Source organism: Diplotaxodon limnothrissa, linkage group LG5 (genome assembly GCF_057381915.1).
Source record: "Diplotaxodon limnothrissa isolate DT_005_m linkage group LG5, D_limnothrissa_male_GT1.1, whole genome shotgun sequence".
NCBI classification, from domain to species: domain Eukaryota; kingdom Metazoa; phylum Chordata; class Actinopteri; order Cichliformes; family Cichlidae; genus Diplotaxodon; species Diplotaxodon limnothrissa.
Window position 1 is genome coordinate 28,004,371 of NC_140600.1, and position 17,629 is coordinate 28,021,999.

The following is a 17,629-nucleotide window of genomic DNA, read 5'->3' on the forward strand; positions in this document are numbered from 1 at the left end:
ACAAAAAGGAACTGAGAGCCAAAATTAAAGGCTCACCTAACTCATCATAAGTTAGTTTACGAGGTTGGCGTCTCTCTCTCCCAGAACGCCGCAACTCTACTGTCTCTGGCTCTGAACTCTGCTCAGCAGTGTCGCTGCTTTCTTGATTCATTTCAACAGGTTCTGTTTGTTCAGGAATGTCAATAACAACCCAACCTGGACCTTCATCAGATGGAATGGGAGATGTGGTCACCTCATTGCTTTCTGAGTGTAACAAAGGCTCAGGTTCAGAAACATGACTGGGTGTTTCTCGTGCGTGTGACTCGTCTTGTGGCTCTGCACGGGGCAACCTAGAATGCACATCCCCAGTGGACAGCTGAGGTGTGATAACCTGCCTTTCAGTCTGGATAAAAGGACCTCTGGTTATTATTTCTGGAACCGCAAAAGCTGGATACACTTCGTCCTCATCACTGTATACCTCATCTTCCTGACCATCAGGGTTATCAGAAGATTGTACTTCTCTTTCGGCTTTGTTTCTCAGTTTCTTCCCTTTAGAGGACCCATGAGATCTGCTCCCTGCTATTTCTTCCACAGGTAAGAACCCACACGGTAGAAGGAGATCCCTGTGTAAGGTGCGTTTTGGTCCGTCTCCCAACTCGGGTTCCACAACATAGACAGGGCCATCATTGATTCGTTTAACCACAACATGTACTTTCTGTTCCCACCTGTCTGAGATTTTGTGTTTACCTCTGATACTCATGTTCCTAACCAAAACCCTGTCACCTGCACAGAGCTCGGCCACTCTAATCCTCTTGTCAAACCTAACTTTATTCCTTTCTCCGATCTTCTGGGAGTTTTTTGCAGCTAGGGTGTAGCTCTCCTCCAGACGTTGACGAAGGTTGTTCACATACTCTGAATGAGACTTATGGTTGGCATTTTCAGGTTGGATACCTAAGACTAAATCAATGGGTAGTCGGGGTTGTCTGCCAAACATCAGTTCATAAGGAGAGAAACCAGTTGTGTCGTTCCTCGTGCAGTTATACGCATGAACTAAGGGTTTAACAAAGTCCCTCCAGTGAGATTTGTCTTCCTCTTCCAACGTACCCAACATATCAAGAAGCGTCCGGTTAAACCTTTCCACCGGGTTTCCGCAAGGATGATAAGGTGTAGTGCGGATTTTGTCTGCTCCTATCAACGCACATAGCTCTTTGATTGTGTGAGATTCAAAGTCTCTACCCTGATCACTGAGTAGACGACTGGGAAACCCATAATGAACTATGAAGTTCTCCCACAGAGCTTTTGCAATGGTCCTGGACTTCTGATCTTTAGTTGGCACTGCCACAGCAAACTTCGTAAAATGGTCAGTGATAACTAATATGTTCCGGGTGTCTCTGTTGTCTGGCTCAACTGACAAATAGTCCATACAGACGAGTTCAAGCGGGTAAGTTGCTATAATATTTTCAAGAGGCGCTGCCTTCTGAGGCACTGCTTTCCTCCTGACACAGCGTGGACACTGTCTGCACTTCTCTTCTACAGACTTTGTCATCATTGGCCAATAGAATCTGGAACGGGCAAGATGCAGTGCTCGTTCAAAACCAAGATGACCAACTTCATCATGCACTCCACGCAACGCTTTCCCTCTGAACTGTTCAGGTAGGACTAATTGCCATACAGTGTTGTCTCTATTTGTCCATTTCCTGTACAATACTCCATCTCTCATTTCGAGTCTTCTCCACTCCTTGAGAAGGAGCCTAACATCAGGAACTTCAAGGTTTGTTTCTCTGAAGCTGGGCTTTTGAGCTCTTTCAACGAAGGTAATGACACGTGAGACAACCGGGTCATCCCTCTGAGCTTTATACCAGTCAGAGCTTGTCATAGATGGTAATGTGTCTTCTCCAAATACATCCGCAACTGTTGAGGGATCAACAGCAAGAGACTCTACAGCCAAAGGTTGTTCTAGATTTGAACAGTGCTCGATCTTTGACACCACAAGATGGCGTTGACATAAGGCAGATACCACCTCGTGACTCATCTCGTTGCTCACCTCTAGAAGACGGTTTTTCATGTCATCAACTCTCTCCCTTTCTTTGATGAAATCCTCATCTTCAAAAGGAGGAGCTTGTGGTCGTCGGGACAGCCCGTCTGCATCGCGATTGGCATGACCGGCCCTGTACTTAACGGTGAACTGATAAGTAGACAGCGCAGCTAACCAGCGATGACCAGCAGCATCTAACTTTGCAGATGTCAGTACATACGTGAGAGGATTGTTATCCGTCACAATGGTGAAGTTAGCGCCATAAAGGTAGCTGTTAAACTTCTCACAAACTGCCCACTTCAAAGCTAGAAATTCAAGCTTGTGAGTGGGATAGTTTCTCTCACTTTTGGAAAGTCCTCTGCTTGCATAAGCCACAGCTCTCAGCTTCCCGTCCTGCTCTTGGTAGAGCGCTGCACCCAAGCCTTCACGACTGGCATCAGTGTGCACGACATATGGTAGCTCTGGGTTGGCAAAAGCAAGGACAGGTGCCGATGTCAGTCTCTCAATCAAAGTCTTAAACGCATTTTCACATTCAGGTGTCCACTCCTCTCCAAAAGGTAAGTTAATGTTTGATGGTTGTTTGAAATGTTCTCCAAGATACACTTTACCCCTCTTTTTGGGTGAGTAGTAACCAGCCGTGAGACTATTTAAAGGCTTTGCGATCTTTGAGTATCCATCAATGAATCTCCGGTAATAACCGGCAAAGCCTAGGAAACATTTTAACTCTCTCTTGTTTGTAGGACGAGGCCATGTTTTCAAAGCTGAGATCTTATCAGGATCTGTGTGAACTCCTTGGGCATCAACCACATGGCCAAGGTACTTCACCGAGGGCCTAAAGAAATGACATTTTTCTGGGGACAGCTTCAACCCAAAGTCCCTCAACCGGTTCAGCACCCTCATGAGTCTCACCTCATGTTCCTCCAGGGTGTCTGAAAACACAATCAGATCATCCAAAAACACAAGTACCTCACTCAAGTTCAAATCCCCAACACACTTCTCCATCAGTCGTTGAAACGTACTTGGGGCATTTGTAACGCCCTGAGGCAGGCGATTAAACTCATAAAACCCAAGAGGACAGACAAAAGCAGTTTTAGCTTTATCTTCCTCGGCCATCTCAACCTGATAATAGCCTGATTTGAGGTCCATGACCGAGAACCACTTGGCACCACTAAGGGCCGTGAAGGTCTCCTCAATGTTTGGGAGGGCATAAGCATCCCTAATGGTCCGTGCGTTCAACTTGCGGTAATCAACGCACAACCTGATTGAACCATCCTTTTTACGCACAACTACTATTGGAGATGCGTAGGGGCTCTCTGACTCCCTAATAACCCCTGCATTAAGCAGTTCTTTGAGGTGTTGCTTGACAGCTTCTCTGTCACTTGGGTGGATGGGCCTCGACCGTTCCTTAAACGGCGTGTCATCGTTCAGCCGAATGTGGTGTTTTACCACAGTGGTGTGACCATAAGACAGATCATCAACCGCAAACACTTCTGAAATAGACTTGAGCTTGGTGGTGATGCGCTCTTTCCATTCTTCAGAGATGGGTGACTCATCAAGATTAAACTTAAGCTTCTCTCCATCAAACTTGTCATGAGAAGAAGCATTTGAAACAGGCACCAGGGGTGAAATGTGCTGGGCTACACATACCTGGGCAACTGTACTTCCTGGTTGCAATACAATACTATGCCCACTCAAGTTCTGCAAGACGACTGGAACCTTACTCTTAGCTTTGTAAGGGATGTCTATCAAAGCAGTTTCAAGAAATAAACCACCAGGTAACTTGTCGTGTTCATTTGGTTCAAGGACGAAACTTACGTTAGGAGTGTTCTTTCTCAGCCTAACATCGCCCATTAAACAGCACTTGTGGTTGGCAGGGATGGTGACTGGTACTTTCCCGTGCAACCTCACTGGGTGTATGTGGCAATCATCCATTTGTTTAGCCAAGTGCTGGAGAACCAGTGCTACATCTCTGGAACACAGTCTGTGAAGGAAATCTGGACCGTCACGTTCAGATAACTTATCATGGAGTCTTAACAGTGCATTGGTACCAATCAAAACTGGTATTCTGCTGTTAAAATGGCACTCAGGCACAACAAGAGCCAAAACAACCAACTCTTCCTCTTTGCCTGTAATGTTGTGAGGAAAAGTGATGTGGGTCTCAACATAACCAAGGTAGGGAACGTGCTGTCCACCTGCACCCTCAATCTCAAGCAATGCTTGAATGGGCTGAATGGGGAGATGTGCCAGCTTATCCTTGTGAAATGATTCGGAGATTGTAGTGACTTGTGAACCACTATCCATGATAGAGTTGCATTGCACACCCTCAACCAAAACAGAAGCTGAACAACGAGGACCTATCAGACCGGGTGGCAAGCGGGATTGGGAACTGAAATCTTGAACCGTTGTCTGGGTCTTTATTTTGCTCTGAACACCAATTCTTTGGTCACTTGAGGCGGGACTAATGCTGGTCTCAGCTCCTGGACGTCCCACAGCAGGAGCCGCTACAAGTTTAAAGCAAAAGGCTCAGTAACCTGTTGGGCTTGGAACCTTCCTTGCTTTTCCTTTAACTCAGCATTCTTCTGGCGGACTAGTGCCTGGTTGGGTTCATTTGGGCATCGAGCGGCAATGTGGTTATCTTCACCACATCTAAAGCAGAACCATGCTTTTGGCATAGAGGGAACCTTAACTGGTCTCCTGGCACTGCTATTTCTTGCCGCAAGGAAGTCTTTGCCACTATTATTCTCTTTAGGACATTTTTGGTTCTGAGTGAGCTCTCTGAGTTGTTTAGACAACTCATCTATTTTGCTTTCAAGTTTAACAGTTTCTTCTTGCCTCTGTTTTAACGCTGCACTAAGCTCACTGTCAAAAGGAGAATTCTTGGACCTTTGACTCAGTTTCTCTACCTGCTTTGAAAGCTCATCCATTCTCCTCTCAAGCTTAGATGCTTCGCTCTGCTTTGCAGTCTGTGTCGGAACGGGCTCATCATCATAGGAGGGTACATCAAAAATGGAGTGGGCATGTACAGCTGCTTTTGTAGCACCCAGATGTTTTTTCATCCTGTCTAGCTTTGCAGATCTACGACCTTCCTCGGTCCTCAACATAAGGAGTAGATCTGGGAATGTTGGTGGACTGTTCTTTTTGTTTTCTAGTTGGAGAGCTATAATGAGACTCTGGTCCCAGCAGCCTCTAATAAACTGTCTGAGTAGGTGTTCGCTCAAACTTTCGACAGAGACTCCCCCTCTAGAAATAGCTCGAGTAAGGAGGCTATGGAGTCTGTTCAAATATGCTGAGGGCTTTTCTCCGCTATTCTGGTTGGAGCTGAGAAAGGTTGCAAATAACTCTTCTCCGTCCTCTACAGCACTGAAAGCGGAATCGAGCTGCCTAACATAAGCCCTGGGTGGTGAGCTCACACCAAGCAACTTAACAACATCGGCTGCTGGACTTAGCAAACTTTCAAGTATTTTCCTAACCTTTTGCACATCACTAAGAGAGCAATCACTGACAAGAAGGTCCACTTGTGTGCGCCATGTTTCATAGTCTACCTCACCATTGGGCCTAGGAGCACGGCCAGAAAAGGTGCGCAGTCTGGTTTGTGTAGACCACGGGGCTGTTGAGTCATTTCTGATAACGTGCTCAACGACAACTTTTTGAATCTGAGGTGGGTTAAGGAGACTGCGGTCGATATTAACAGGGTTCACCACAGCACTATCAGGTGCATTGTGGGTCTGTGTGTAGTGATTAGGTTCATCATGATCACTAGCTACAATGTCATGGAGGGATGTGTCACCATCCTGAGCTGTGTGTGGCTGTGTGTCAGGAATCTCAGAGTTATGTCGAACTTCTTTGACCTCACTCTGAATAACACTCAAGAAACCTGCTTTACCACTATCTCCAACAGCCTTCAGTTCTTCTAAATATCTACGAGCTAACTCCTTGCCTACCTCTTCCTGAGCAACATCTCGAATGGTTTTGACAGACCAACCGATAGCAGGATCCTTGGGGCTCGGCAAGTCGCCTAAGATCTGGGGGTTGATCTTGGAAATGGCTTGATCGGACAAATATTGTATCAGGACTCTACCCTCTGGCTGGTTTGATTCATCTGGAATTCGAACTATCCGAGAAACTTTACCATTTACTGAAAAAACACTAGCAATGTCATCATCTGTGTAAATCCCTTCAACGCCAGTCACAAAAAGTGAGCACTGGCCATCTACATCAAAACGTCTGCAAAGATCCATGTCCAACACAATAGGGTCAAGGAAAAGAGGTAGGTGTTGTGAGCTGGAAAGTCAAGGTGCTACTTTTCACCAATCTCCTGGCTGGCTCGCCACTTGTAACGCAATCTGTACTTACGCCAAACCTTTAATGCGTGGAAATCAGGACTGTTGACCTTGGGCAGTTCACTAGGTGTCGGTGTCATCAATTTCACCCCGATGTTTAACCCAGAATCACAGTTTCTCTAAAAATAGGTTACAAGAAATCAAATGTATCCCAAATACCTGTATCCTGTCAGAGGCTAGTTTCGTAAAGGAGATTGGTAGTAGCTGCTCCACCACAGGAACAATAAGGCTTCCAGCACACAATGGACACCACACTTACTTAACATAAACACATTTATTAGACACAATTTTAAATAATAAACCCCCTTTTTTTTGTAGTGTCTTTCCACTCAGTGTCATAAGAAAAATAAAATAAATAAATAAAAACAAATATGTATCCTTTAAGGTCCTTTGGCCAAAAGAAAATCACCTGAGCTCAGGGAAAAATAAAGCGCATCGTTGGGGCCCTTTGAATTGTTCCTACCGCTCTGTTGGAACGGTGTAGCATCCAATAATAGCATCCAGCAAGCAGCAACGACCATCTATTTGCCAGGACGGTTCGGCAGAGTCATCAGATGAGGACTTCCACAAGGCAGTTCATCCAGTAGGATCCAGGGCACCAAAAGGGCAAACAAACCAGCCAGAGGAGTTCGTGTAATGGCGAATGCTGTCGGACTCAGCTCCGCTTCACGTTTGTAACCGCTACAAGACTTTTTTCCGAATTTCCAGCTCGTAGAGGGCACGAGAGCAGCATGCGCCTCATCGGATGAACGGAAGGAAAAACTCTGTAGCTGGACTAGAGAGTGGCTATGCGCACGGCACAGTGGTGCGTTCAGTGACCACAAATAATCAGAAATCCCATACTCAAACAATGATCTGGGTTACACAGGCATAACCACATATTATTATTACAAGAATTTATGTATAATTATGTCGTCCGAAAGTGTTTTCATAAAATCTGGTGTCACCTTTCTCTTCTCAGTCTAGTCCAGCGAGGTAGGGAGGAATCAGTAAGCTGGTTTAATACTCACCTAAGGCACAAAGAGTACTGTACAAGGTATTTGCCTCAGTGTTGTCCTCAAACTTCTGTAAACACTGTAAAACATGAGAAAAAACCCAGCATGTTGTGTCATCAAACTAATATTTTGACCTTTTGCTTTAGATAAAAAGACAAAGTTAGTGCTCCACCCAACGTTATCATATCAGCTGAGAGTAGTATTGATTCATAAACCACTATTCTAACAAACTACTAATTTTAATGCGCTGATCAGCTGACATGAGGTGTTTTTACAGACTGAAATGACTTGCTCCTCAAAGGGGCATTGTGTGTGTGTGTGTGTGTGTGTGTGTGTGTGTGTGTGTGTGTGTGTGTGTGTGTGTGTGTGTGTGTGTGTGTGTGTGTGTGTGTGTGTGTGCTTGTGTTTCCCTTACAGGCTTCCTCTTTAAATAGCAGGACCTACAGGTAAAGTCAGTGAGGCATATGGAGCAGCAGGTAAACTGTGTGTGTGCGTGCGTGTGTGCGTGCTTGCACAGTTTTTCACTAGGTCATAGAGGGGAGGGTATGTGTGTTTGTGTGTTTCCTGCAAACCAATGGACTCCAACCATTTTCACACCTGGCTGGAGTCACAGTTCTGGATCACTGCCTCAAACTCACACACACACTCACACACACACACACACACACACAGGCACGTGCACACTCTCCTTCACGGTGAAGTTAAAAGGCTTGAATCTGTAGCCTCTGGTTGCTGAAAACTCACTTTCCGTCCTCATCCTCGCTCCATCCTGTTATTATCCTCAGTGGATGCTTTTTCTTCATCTTTCTTCATCTCTGTCTTCATCTTTCAACATTTCTAAGATAAAAACAATTGTCTGCGAAATTTAGTAACTCCGTGTTTTCCATCACTGTAAAATGTACAGGTTTGTTTTAGGCGATAAGACCTCATGTAAGTTCAGAAATGTTACATCTGCCTTCGTAGTATTTGCTACAATTTGCTTATCCGTCAACTTCAAATCCTTTTATATACTTTTCAACTTGTGGTGATGTCTTTATGCTTCAAGTGCTGCCTGCACTACATAAAATTTAACAAGACAGGAGCATCACCTTATATTCAAGCAGAGGAGGATTTAAGGGGGGCTGGTATTGGATGACTAGCATCAGCTGCTTTTTTTAGTAGCTCACAGGCACTGGCTCATTAGCAGTTTGTTGATTAACAATCATACTCAAACAGATGAACAGAACGGCCAGTATGAGCTTAGACTGTTTGCTCTCCTAAAATGCTCGTGTCACCAGCGTTTCCGGTTGCTTCCTCTGTAACCAGCCCAAACAGCTCTCCATGTAACATTTTGTTTCTGCCTTAACTCACACTGCATTACAATAATGTTATTAAAACTACAATATTATTACATATTGTTTTATCTGATTCTTTATTTAATATTTCTGATTTTAGCAACGTGCTATGTATCCTCTCCTTGTAGTCAAATACGATCACAAACTAGTGCTAGTAGTTTTGCAGAACTGAGATCACAATATTATTGATTTATTACTAATTTAGCTTAAGCAACAGCAATTTTAAACTAGCCGGTTTTCAGCAACTTTTAATTTATTTTATATTTGAGTGTATTTTACTGCTTTACTGCATTTGTCTGAATTTTTACTTCAGTAAACTTTACAATCTAAAGATACTTTGGAGAGTGAAAAAACCCACGTGAACACTGCACATCAAACCTGAAGAGGTATTTTCCCAAGTTGCCAGTAATTTTTGCTTGGAAATATCTAAATATCTCACTAATTTGTGAGAGGCTGCAGTATCAGTGCTTGATTCCGAGTTCTGGGTTCCAGTCTGATACAAATCTGCTGAACCTTTTTCGTCTGTATGGAGTTTGTTTCCTCCAGTTTTGTAAGGCTTTCATAGAGATGCTCTGGTTTACTCCTACAACTAGAAAGTAAATGCTGTTCTGTGATAGACTGGTGAGCTGTGGTGCTCCGTGACCCACTGCATGCTGGAATTGACTCTGGTGCTCTGGTGACCTTGAACCATGAAGTGATTTAGAAATGGATGGATGGTGATTCATCAGTGCAAGTTCTGTTTTCCCCCTCTGTTAGCAGACTAGCCATTAACCATCTACCCATGCTGGGTGGAACTAAAGCAAATGAGCTCTAATATTCTGTTAAATTTAAGACCACAACGTAGGAATCAGCTCATGACATTTTCATCATTCATAATGACAGATCCTTTGTTTTCCTTTCACTGTGTAATTAACAACACAAATTTGAACCAAAAAAAAGAAAACCTTCTCAACAAACTGTCTTTAATAATCTTACAGTGAGGACGCTTTGTTCTTAGTTTCTCTACTATTTCCCCCCCCCCAATTCATTCAAATCATTTTGCCTCCTGAAAACATACATATTCCATTAATCCTAACTTGGTGTAATTAAGTTTTCATACTTTAGTTGATCATAATTACTATTGCAGTATTTACAAAACATTAGAAGAACACAACAATTATTTCAGGACTTGAGGGGAGAAAAGTGATTTACAGATTATAGTTGTTGCCTCAAAGGAAGATGATACTGGGTTAAAACATGCTTTCCAAGGTTTGTTTGGTTGTCAGTCTGTCTTTGTTAGACCTATGGTTGACAGACAACCTCTTCAGGGTATAGCCTGCTTTTATCCCAGTCAGCTGAAATCAGGCCCTCCACGTCTTTAACTGGATGTCTGATTCAGAAAGTTTGCTGACAGTTTCTTTCTTTTTTCATTTTCTTTCATTTTATTTGGCCTACAAAGCAGCTACATATATTTTTAATTGCTTCTACAACCATGTAATTATTGTAGAGCATGTACTTTGGATGTACTGTTATATTCCTTTTTGACATAAGAGAATGAGCGAAGTAACAAACACAGCTGAGGGGTTAGTTTCTTGTTTTTTTCCCCTCCCCTTCTGCACAGTAAGGGGAACTGACCTAACAGCTGGCACTGTTATTGTTGTAAAATAGCTCAACAGCTACCTCTACTGGAAGTTACAAGATAACACAGGAACTGTCTTAGATCTAAGTTAAAGGCACAGTTAAAGGTACAGATAGGGTTACTGTTTTGTGATCTAGCTACAATACTTTTTAATGATCGATTAATATAATTTTATTTGGTAGTTAACAGAGTGTTTGTTCTTTTTTATATATATAAATATATATATATATATATATATTCCAGATATCAACATGGCGGGAGAGCCAAAGCCCAGACCCAAAGGCCTGAAACGATCAGCAGCTTCTCTCTACAGGTACACACTGCTATTTATCAGACTTATTGATTATTTGATTAATGTGTCACTCAAATTCCTAAGCAGCTCTTTGAGTGTTTCGGGAACTTGCTAAAAAGCTTCTTTTTAAGGCCAAGGGATTGATTAGGAAGCCTGGCAGAGAGTAATGTGACCACAAACGGTATTACTACATAAACAAATGCACACACACACACACACACACACACACACAAAAGGAAAGTTGTAGTATAGCATCAAAACCACCTACAATGCATAACAACAATTTTCCTTGTGGGATCAATAAAGTTTCTATCTATCAATTTGTAATAAACCCACAGCAGACCTCAGGCCTTTCAGCACTTTATTCACAGTTGCTTGTTTACACACTGGCTGCAGCTGTTCAGCTCACAGCCACATACTCCAACAACAACAACACTCAGGACCCAGCACAGCCTCACAGCCTTTTAATACAGGTGCGGCGTGATAACTAATGGCGCTCAGGTGTGTCCGCCTCACCGCAGAATATCAACCGACCACGCCCTGCCGCACTATCTATAAAGAAGTAATGAGGACTAAGAAATCCTTATTAAAGTCTGTTCTGAATGATTTTATTTTATAGTCTTTTCTTTATATTTAAATTGGTGCAGAGTCATGTTGTACGTCACTCTACCATTTAAACCTGTCATTGTCTGAATACTAATGTAGGCTCATAGCTACCAACTGTCATACTGTGACGCTGGTCATTTTTAGTGATAAAAGGAACAGGTTTATTTTTCGACCTGCTGCTCTTCACTCTGCTTCTCAGGACATGCTAACAGACTGTGGATGCTAACAGTAATTTTAAAATATGTGTCATAAATGCACTCTTGGCCTCTAGCAGTCTGTTTGAAGATCTATTGTCTCTTGTTTTATCTCTGGTTTGAGTACCTTTTGTCTGTTTTTCTGGTTTCTTTCCCACACAGATTGTAACTATTTTATACACTCTTATTTTTCATTTGTATTTTTAACTATAAACTGCATTGAAAACCTTTTTTTTGTCATATTATGGTGCTTTATATGCAGTTTCATGCTCGTGTAATGAAAAATACTCTATGACTCTATGTTGTGCTGTGCTTTTTCTACCCAGCGGCTATGAGTTTGATTATGACTACTACAGAGAAGACTTCTATGACAGGTAACACATGGACTGTTTTCAGCTGTCAGCAACAGGTTAATCATGATAACCCATTTAGGTAACACATGGACATCTCTATCCAGCAGTAACAGAGAAAGTATGGTTTTTAGGCCTTTTATTGGTTTCCAGTTGCAGATATATAAAAGAAAAGAAAAGAAATTTTTAAAGGTGAAAATATTGGGTTGGATATTTTGATCTATAAAAAAAATGCCATAAATTTGAAAAAGTTACAGTATATCACTTGTTTCATTATTTTACAGTTCCCAGTTTCTTCCCAATAACCGTGACCACCCTTTACTTATCCAATAACACAGTCCCACCCCCCCACCCCCTATCTATTAACCACCACTTTGCAATACCAAATTCTATGTGTCATAACCCAAATTGTATATACATAACACTATTATTTACATATTTACTTTTTAACAGCGGATTGTATATTTGCACATTTTATATTTTTTTTTCTGTTAATACTGTTGATACGTATATACTGCTGCAGAATTGTGCTTCAATAAATTATTTCTAAAAATTTGATTTCACATATGTCAGCCTAACAATTTAAGAACCATAAGGTGTGATCTAAAGTTTTTGACTTTAACGTAACTGATTTAAATCAGCTTTCCCATTAAGATTTTCCAGTTATACACTACTTTCAACTATTTTTAGCTATTGTTATTTTTAGATCATTCCCTTCATGACCGCTTGCTCTTCCGTGTCTGCAATTTCACTCTGGACAAACATCAACTTCTGTTTCAAATGAACACAAATTACGTGTGGAGGATCTTTCTGATGATGATAGTTCGGTTTCTGGCTTTGACCCAGATGTTTTCAGCAGATTTTATTATTGGAGGCCTCCAGGCTGAGACTGTCAAAGCAGAGTTCTAATACTCAGCAGAAATGACCTGTGTGCCAGCACATTGAAAATTCAGGACTTTTTTCACCATACCGTTTGCTCATCATCTGTCTTACATACCAGTTTTTGCATCCCAGAGAGTTCTCCTTGTCCCTAAAATAAAAAGTCAAAGCTAAAGTCTTGATGTTGGAATTTCATATAAAAGAACCAGAACATCTCCTAATGACGAGCCACTACTGAAAATGCAAAAATGCACGCCTTACTTCACATCACAGAGTCCAAATGCTGTGATAATGGTTAAACAAGGTCTTTTCTCACTGTTTCATGTGCTGGGTCGGATCTCATTTAGTGGGAACAGTGGGGACTTTTATACTTACTGATGAACTGCAGCTTTTTTGAAGAGACTGATTTATATTACGGTGCCCACTGTGGAGGCTGTCACAAATCCTTACAGCAGCAAGATTCTATGAGCTGATATTTATGACAGCAAAACTTGACAGTTGATCAGATTTAATGCTAACACAGCAGGAAGACTAACAGTATCTTTCATCATAGTGATAAGATCTACAAGATTTCAGACAGAATCTTTCAACACAATATTTTCCTCCTTAAGAGCATTTTTTTCTTTTTCTTTTTTTTTGTACCTTTCTTTCAATAAGTCTTATCAGAGAAACATCTGGTTGAATTTAGACAATTTGAATTGACCTCTGCAGTCATGTCACAGTGTGGTAACTATTACTGCTCTGACAAGACCAGGTGAAAGTCATCATCAAAGGCATTGCAGTTGTGGTTAAAAGAAAAATAACTTCATCTGTACACCAGGAATTCCTCAGACTCTAAGCTAATTGTTGTTCCAGTCATGTATGTCTGAAATGATTTTATTCATTAGTGTTAAGGCCTTCAAAATAAAATTTTTACATATTTTTGTTTGGTTTTGCTGCTTTTTTCTTGTTGAAAAGAATAAATAAAGTTTTAGGGGGAAAAAATAAAATTTGGAATAGGCAAGATAAGTCACAAAAAAAAAAAAAACTGGAACCTTTTTTCATTTTATTGAAGAGTCTGAGCAATCACTTTCAGTCCACCCTGGAAAAAAGTGAATGTAAGTGATAACAACCTCTTTAAAAGTTATTTGGAGGCAGGTATTCCATTTAAGGAAATAAAATTTAAAGTGTGGGTTGTAGAGATGGCCCTTGATGTGTCTGCTGTATTTGATCTGGTGTGAACCATCCCCAATCTCAATTTCCAAAGGACATTAAAGGAAGAATTGTTCTTGACATGCAAGAAATTTAATACTGTTATTATTCTCCTACTCACATCAAAAGCACAATAAATAATCCTAAAAGACATGAGAAACAGCTAAAATAAAAAAAATAAAAAAGCAGAAACCTCTACAATTTGCAAAAAAACCCCAACTTCTTTCTTGTTTTTGTGTTTTTTAAGCTTTAAAATAAAGGATACCACGAGTGAAAGATATATCAGTTTTACAAAGACTAAAGGTTCCACAACACTTCAAGACAAAAATAAAAAAATGAAGTGCACACCATTAACGAAACTTCATCGGAGCTGTTGTACTTCATTTGCTACCTCAAGGCTTCCACGCCATATAATGGCTGAAGGTGGTGATGGTGAAGCTGTTTGTGACCTGACGTTTGGGATAGTTTCATGATGCACCAAGACAGAAAAAGAAAGAAAGAAAAACAAAGCACACAGGAAAAAAGAAGAAAAAATGATCTGTTGATGATCTGACTCCAGATATGTCCTAGAGAGGAAAGCTTTAAAAGGATATGCCAGAAATAGTGATGAATTGAAATACTTTTTTGGAAGGGAAATGGTCTAAAATTCCTTCTTGTCATTTTTCAAGGTTCTGCAAACAGCATCAGGAAAAATCCTTTGAAAGTCCTTTGAAAGTGGTGGCTGCTAAACTAGGTTCTGTTCTATGAATCACTAAATTGAAGGGTTCATATAATTTTTTCCAGACTTTACTGAGTGATGACGAAACTGCATTAAAAGGCACGAAAATTACAGCCGTTCGCGTGTAATGACACTGTATTTACATATAATTGTGACAATATGAGATCAGACCATATTAAGCATATTCACTAATCTTAGTAACTCAGCAAGCAGGGAGGCTTTTCCTCTTTCAACTTTCAACAACTACATGTGTGAGCAGAACAGAAAACAGAAGTTGCTTGGTGAGAAGAATCTATGATAATGCATCCAGATGACACTAGATGTTAAAATAGTATCTGTATCCAATCTTTGCATTTACCCAGAGGAAAGAAAATCACTAAAACAACAGGGGGTTATTCGGTGTCATTATATGTTGAGGTTTTTGAAGCTTGTGGTACCAAGCATTCGTGTTTCAAGATGGTCATGCTAACAGTTTGAAATACAAAAGTCTAATGGAGTGAAGTGGGGGTAATTGAGGTTTCTCCGTCTCCCAGAGAAGAAGACCAGTTGCGTTTATTAATCCTCTTATACATCACAATTCCACTAAAGTTTACCTCTAAACAAAGAGTGAACTGAGAATTTTGCTCTCAGGGGTGTTTGAACACATGGCTAAAATGTGGGCTAGTGTGGGATGCTTGCCTTGGGATGCTTCCTGTAACCCATGCAAACCCTTTCTTTCACTATTTGGGTGACAGAAAAAGATATGTTTGCCTTTCTGTAAAAGTTACCGCACACCACTGCTGTTTAGTGTCAGATTATCCCAATAGAGCAATTCGCTCTTAGAGTACATGCTTACTTGTGGTTCTTGGAGCTGCTAGAAGCATAATGGAAAGTATAGCCTACAGCTATTATAATTTTCTTTCTTTAAAAGGCAAGCCTGAAAGCCTGTGGAGCAGTTCATAATTTGGGTTCAGATACCAGACACCTTCCGCGTTAAACTTTGTTTTTTTATTAAAGCTTATGGTTAGGTCAGCTAGCCCTGAGCCATCCCTTAGTTATGCTGCTATAGGCTTTGGCTCCTGGTGGACTTGATCCATGATGCACTAAGCATTTCTTCCCCTCTTGCCTGTATATACTTGCATTACATTTATATGTTATGGCTGCATGTCATGTCACAGCAGATGGCTGGGTTAGGGCCCTGTCTGTGACTGTTGGAGGTCACTTTCTGTGAGAAGGGAGATCTTCTTTGCCAGTATTGCCAAGTGCATGCTCATAAGGACTTTTCAGATAGTTTCCATCTAACGTTGTGGGATCTTTACATTGTGATTTGAAATGCCTTAACACAGCTGTTATTGTGAATTGGTGCTACATTATATATTGGCATGTATTCCTTTATCCATACAATTTCCACTTCTAATAATCACCCACACAGTTTCAAATTTGTCAAGTAATATCAAATTTCCACCCCTTCAAAGGCTGACTGCTTTCACCCCATCTCCAGTTTAGAGAATCGAAATCAGCTAAGACAGCTTGTGAAGCATTGGGTTTGAATTCATTTGTGTAAAACTATAAAGAAGGTAAACCTCAAAGCAGCACGAGTCAGCTGATTAAAGCTTGTACACTGGAACTGTCAATGGAAATTATCGCCACTACAACCAATCTTTGTGTTCCCCTACCTGCTGAATCCCACTTTAACTCCTGACTGTACTCTTTTTCCTGTTTAACTGTGGAGGCAAAATCAACTCTATAATGTAGGCAACAGAAAATTAAGGTATTTTTAAATTGTTTTTCACTGTGTCCTACATAACAGATTTAAACTGAGTACATTCATGAAAATTAGAATTTAGATTGGAATAACTTTCATATTCATTTTATATTATTGTGTACTGAATTAATATAGCACATGACAAAAATAGCTGGTAGAATTGTCCTTTAAAGTGCTCCTTTTTATTTTCATACTTGGAGTACATTTCCGAGTCTGTACTTTTTATTATTTATTACTTTAAGTTAAGAAGTTGATTGAGTACTTCAGCTTTTAATTTTTTCAAAAATGTTCTTTTACTTAAGTATCTCTACTTTTGCCACCTCTGAAGTTATTTTGTTTCTAGTCCAGGGTGGTATGATTGTACAGCAGACATCTTTAATGACATTAGAAAACAAGAACTGGGTGAACAAGTTTGAAATGTCAGTAAGTATATGACTTTTGACCACAACTGTTTGCTACAGTATACGTAAATATAACTGAAGTAATGTTGCTTTGTAATGTGTTACACCCAACACTGGTTATGGCATATGCACACTCAAAATCACAGAGTTACAAGGAGAGCGTTCTAACCTGCAGGGCAACTAACAATATTTGGAGAATATTTAATATCACAAGTATATAAAAATTAACTCAGAAGAGGTAGCAGAGAAAATAAGCATCTTTCTACCATCTTATTCTTTCACCAAATTATTAGGAGTATAAATATGTTTTATGAAAAGATAAAATTCCTATATATTGGAAAGACTAAACTGTAAGCTCTAGTAGGTTGATTTGATGTCACAAGGACGGAATGAACTGAGGTGCAGACCAGCGGGGTTAGAAAGAAAAGTCACAATTTTATTTACACAATCACCAGGTGAAACTATATTCAGTGCGAAGGGTTAAGGATTTCCAGGGAAGGAAGGGAAACAGGTCCAAAAAACACACTCCACGCTCTCGCTCTCCACTCCTTTGTCCGTTGTCGCGTTTCCACACCACACCACATTGCCAGACTTCAGGGAAAACAGGTCAGGAAGCAGGTCCAGGGAATTGAGGTTACTCAGCAATCCAGCAAAGAAGCCCACTGAACCACCATCTTAAATAGTGGCTTGGGCAAAGAATGCAATCAGACAGATCCGTGGCAAGTGGTTGATTACACCAGGTGCGTGGGCCAAGGGCGGGAGCCCAGGTGAGCTCAACCCACGCAGACAGAGGAAAAACAGGAGAAAGAGAGACAAAAACAACATGTGGCCTGAAAACTAGGTCAGACATGGAGACTATGACTCTAACCCCCTTTCTGTTGGAAGACTAGCTGAGGTAAATATTGTATGTGCTCACAAAGAAACTGGAACATACATCTAACCTAGAACTGTCA

General features: G+C 40.9%; 1 protein-coding gene across 1 annotated transcript in view; it reads left to right on the forward strand.

Moving 5' to 3' along the window:
• Window positions 1-17,629, forward strand: part of raly (RALY heterogeneous nuclear ribonucleoprotein) — a 66,441-nt gene that overhangs the window by 11,974 nt on the left and 36,838 nt on the right. The window contains exons 3-4 of the mRNA XM_085354456.1: window positions 10,545-10,614; window positions 11,720-11,767. Of these exons, the coding sequence (XP_085210582.1) occupies window positions 10,545-10,614; window positions 11,720-11,767 (118 nt within the window). The remainder of the gene's footprint in view (window positions 1-10,544; window positions 10,615-11,719; window positions 11,768-17,629) is intronic.